This window comes from Nannospalax galili, unplaced genomic scaffold, assembly GCF_000622305.1.
Source record: "Nannospalax galili isolate Female #2095 unplaced genomic scaffold, S.galili_v1.0 scaffold1594, whole genome shotgun sequence".
Taxonomy (NCBI): Eukaryota; Metazoa; Chordata; class Mammalia; order Rodentia; family Spalacidae; genus Nannospalax; species Nannospalax galili.
The window spans coordinates 81,797-86,604 of NW_008334075.1; the positions used below are offsets into that span (position 1 = coordinate 81,797).

Genomic DNA, 4,808 nt, shown 5'->3' on the forward strand with positions numbered 1-4,808 from the left:
TTCTTTTGGTCTTTTTGAAACAGGGTCTCCCTGTAGCCCCAGCTGTCCTGAACTCACTATGTAGACCAGGCTGGCCTTGAACTCACAGAGATCCGCCTGCCTCTGCTTCTCAAGTGCTGGGACTACAGGCCTGTGCCACCACGCCCGACACACCCAAAGAACTTTATATCCTACTACTGAGATACTTTCACATTCATGTACACTACAGCTGTATTCACAAAAACCAGGTAATGGAATCATCCTAGATGTCCATCAACTAATGAACTGATAATGAAAATATAGTACATATACATAATGGAATACTACTCAGCAGTAAAAGAATAAAATCATGAAATTCGCAGGTAGGTGGAACTGGAAAAAAAACTACACTAAGTTTACCAAGGTCCAAAAAGACAAAGGCCATATATTCTCTTTCATATGGGGGTCCTAGATTCAATTCTATGAGTATGTGTGTGTGTTTAACATGGAGTACATGTGGAAGCAAGGAAAGTAGAAACAGGCCCCTGGAGGGGTGGGAGCATGTGTTTAGGAGGAGGAAACAGAACACAGGTAAAGAGAAAGTAGAGCAGGGAATGCCAAGGGCAGAAGGGTTCCAGCAGCAGAATGACAGGGATGGAGAAATGAGGGGTCCAGAGAAGGTTGGACAAAATGAAGTGTACAGGAAGAAGCTACCCGGGAACCTATGATCTTGTCATCCCAGTTCACAACAAACAAACAAAAAGGAAATATGAGTGGATAGTACGGCATATGTGATATGAAAAACAAGGAGCAATACTAGGAGCTAAAGGTTTAAGTGGGGATCAGGACAAAGGGGAGGAGACAGGGGGGTCAGCTCAGGAGGCAAAGGCAGGCAGAGCTTTGTGAGACTGAGGCCAGCCTGGTCTACATAGTGAGTTCTAGGCCAGCTGGGGAGCAGGGAAACCTCTCAAAAAAGACAAACAACCCAATCAATAAATAGACTAATGAACTCAACAGACAGTTCTCAAAAGATTAAACACAAATGCACAATAAACATATGAGAAAACGTTCAAACTCAATAGCCATCAGAGAAATGGAATTAAAACTACACTGAAATTCCATCTCACTGCAGTCATTAAGACAAGTAAAAAAATGCTGGTGAGGACACCAACAAAAAGCCCTTATACACTGATGGTTGAAATGTAAACTCACGCAGCTACTAGAGAATATGTATGGGGATTTCTCAAAATACTGAAATGGACTTATGATATGATCTAGCTATACCACTTCTGGGAATTTACCCAAAAGTCTCTGAACACAGATGAGTCAGTGAACATAGATGCTGCTTATACATCAATAGTTACTGTAGCACTATTGACAGTAGCTAAGCTATGGAACCAAGTCAGGTGGTGAACACCGAAGGAATGGAAGAGAATGTGGTTTATATACACAATGACATTTTTTCTGGCCATAAAGAAGTACCAAGTTGTGTCACTTTCAGGAAAATGGATGCTAAATGCAACTGGAGATAATCATACGAAGCAAATCAGGCCAGTCTCTGAAAACAGTCATGTATGTTTTCTCTCATTTGTGATTCCTAGATTTTACACAGATACATACAATCACATAAAAGAAGAAGTGAAACTGTCTAGACTAATGAGAGGAGGGAGAAAGTGCTCAATAGGGAGATGAGAGGAAAACGCTCAAGGCACAGTACATACCTGTATGAAAGTGTCCTTACATAACAATGGATACACAATGAAAATTTTTTATCATTTAATTTATTTGTAATATGTTATTTATTTATTTATTTATTATTTTTGGTCTTTTTGAGACAGAATCTCCCTGTAGCCCCAGCTATCCTAGAACTCACTATGTAGACCAGGCTGGCCTTGAACTCACAGAGATCCACCTGCCTCTGCCTCCTGAGTGCTGGGATTAAAGGCGTGAGGCACCATGCCCGGCTTATTATTTTTATTTTATGTGTATGAGTGCGTGCATGCATATAATTGTACCCATGTCATGCAATGCCTGTGGAAGTCAGAAGAAGGCACGATGGATCCTCTGGAACTGGAGCTACAGATGGTTGTTAGCAGCCATGTGGGTGCTGGGAATCAAACCCTAGTCCTCTAGTGCTTTTAACTGTTCAGCTATCTCTCCAGTTCCCACAATGAAAATCTTACAAAATAAAAGTTTTAAAAATTATTTTACTCTTTCTTAATGTTATATACTTTGTGTTGACAATAGATACACATATTTCCCTATTTCAGTGGGTGGTTGTATGGTAGTTTAAGAGGTCCCAACAAACAGGTGATTGCTCAGTATGTGAGTTAAATCTACCTAAATATGAAAAGTTTAAATTAGATAACTGATTAAGAACATACACCCAAACTATTTTTCTGGTGACATCTCCCTGCCTAATATCCCTAATTGTTAAACAAAATACATGTAAATTAGGATCAAAAAAATGAGATGTTAGCTATGGAACAGAGTAAAGTTTATTATCATAGGTAGCTATAGTAGACCCTTACTATCTTTCTCAAATCAGTTGTCAACATATATTTAGTTACCACACCTGCATGTAAGACAAGAAATATGAACACAAGAAACTCAGGAAAGACATTGTGAGTTAAGAGGTACCTGAGATAGCAAGTATATTAGTTTCACTCAGTTTCTAGTTGTGTAGCCCCAGCTGGCCTGGAACTCTAGGCTGGCCTTGACCTTACAGAGATGTGCTGGCCTCTGCCTCCCAAGTGCTGAGATTAAAGGTGTGCAGCACCACACCCAATTCAATTTCCAGTTCCTTAATGTCACAAATATTTAAACTTTAGGGGGGGATGAATATTTCTTACCCACTTTATCCAAAGAAGGCATATTAAAACTTCTAAGTTCTGCTGGTCCAGAGAGTCTACCAGAACTAGAATAAAACCTGTCTTGCCTTTGTAGAGGAAGAGCTGGATCAGAATATGGTTGACCTAGAAAACAAATTTTTAGAGCATCTTCATAAGTAAAAAATAAATTTAGTTACTTATGTTTAATATATTGAACCTGGACATTTCCTCTATATCCAGAAAAGCATTTTTAAAAATCTCTGACCTAGCTGGTCACGGCAGCTTACATCTTTGATCCCAGCACTCCGGAAGCAAAGGCAGGGGATCTCTGGGAGAGAGAGGCCAGGCTGGTCTATATAGTGAGTTCCAGGACAGCTGGGATACAGGGAGACCCTGTCTCAAAAAGACAAAAAAAAAAAAAAAAAAAAAACAACTCTGACCTATATTATTCGTAGGCAATAGTAAACAATCTTAGAAAAACTACATTTACTTTGCTTTTTTATTAAACAACTATAATTTGACAATGTAGATTTTTAAAGTTTCGATTATTACATATATACATGTTAAATCTAACTATGAAACGTAGAAACCAGATAACTTGGAATATATGCAAACAGAGATTACTTAAATTCACTTAACCTGACCTCCCTCTGTTTCACTGGGCCTCAACGGCCTGCAGGCCTCTCTCTGACCGCAGGTCTCTCTCTCTGGGGTAAGTCCATCATGCCCTCTGCGCCTTGACTCCCCCAGCCTCATTCACCCTCACATCTCCGCCACAGGTCTCTCCTCCTAGCCTGGGTTCTGTCCCATTCCTTGTCTTGGCACCCCAGACACCTGGGGAACCACCACTGCTTCTTCCTGATCCTTTCCATCCAGAGCAACTCAGTTCCTTCTCAGGTCCGAAAGAGAACTCTGGGCCTGGCCCCACCCTCACCTCCCTCTACTTCCCTGGGCCTGCTCGACCAACCAACCACTTTCCTGGACGCTGGGGCTGACCTTTCCTCTTCTTGATCCTTTGTATCCAGACCAACCCAGCTCCAGTCCCCAGGAGCCCTTGGGGCCTGCTTCCCACCCCCATCTTCCTTTGTATCTCTGGGTGGCATGACCACCAGCTGCCCTAGACCAGCATCTTCCCTGGGCCTGGCTCCCAGACCATTCCAATCCCCAAATTCCTAAGGCCAAAATCTTTCCTGGAGGGATCCAGACCTTAGGAGAAATCCTGAGAGCATCTAATCCTCATGTGACTTGGGCCTCTGTGGGAACCCCTGAAGACAAAAGCAATCTGGCCACTCCAACATAAAATCAAAAGAGAGAACTGGAAGCTTAGAGGAACCAGCTTTTCATGCACAAAAAGTAAACCACAAAGACAAGTAAAGTTCACAAAAAGCAGCACACCTAAACTTAAAGGCTTGAGTCTCACACAAGATCAGAAACTACGAAAGAAATTCACATGTCAAAATCACACAGAAAAAATAGTAACATGAAAAACCAAAATAACATATCCTCACCAAATACCAATAGTCCTCTAGAGAATCCCCTAGAGATAATGCAGGACATGGAATTCAAAGGAACAATTATAAACAGGATAAAAGAAGTCAGTGAATTTAAAGAACACACAAAGAAATCAAAGAACTGAAGGAAGATAGGGATAAACTTCTCAATGAATTCAGAAAAGAGAAATATTGAATACTCAGACTGAAATAAAGAAGGAAGTGAAACACTCAATAAGCCAATTAGAAAAGACAGGAGAAAGCCTCACCAATAGGATGAATGGAATGGAAAACAGAGTACCAAGACTGGAAGATGAAGTGGACGAACTAGACCACGCGAGCAAAGATTATGAAAAATTTAAGAAATCACAAGAATGGAATATGCAGGAAGTGTGTGACACCATAAAAAGACCAAACTTACAAATCATAGGCATACAAGAAGGAGAAGGATCCCAAGATAATGGCATGGACCAGATCTTCAACAGAATCATGGAAGAAAATTTCCCAAAATTAAAGAAAGACGTGCCCA

At 40.9% G+C, this 4,808-nt stretch overlaps 1 protein-coding gene across 10 annotated transcripts in view; it reads right to left on the bottom strand.

Annotated features, from left to right (window-relative positions):
* Nucleotides 1–4,808, bottom strand: part of Mia2 (MIA SH3 domain ER export factor 2) — a 119,447-nt gene that overhangs the window by 8,851 nt on the left and 105,788 nt on the right. For 8 of the 10 annotated variants that reach the window (XM_029561576.1, XM_029561574.1, XM_029561573.1 and 5 more), the window contains one exon: nucleotides 2,811–2,933. The exons of the other annotated variants lie outside the window; for them this stretch is intronic. In XM_029561576.1, coding sequence (XP_029417436.1) covers nucleotides 2,811–2,933 — 123 coding nt within the window. The remainder of the gene's footprint in view (nucleotides 1–2,810; nucleotides 2,934–4,808) is intronic. 10 annotated transcript variants of the gene reach the window in all.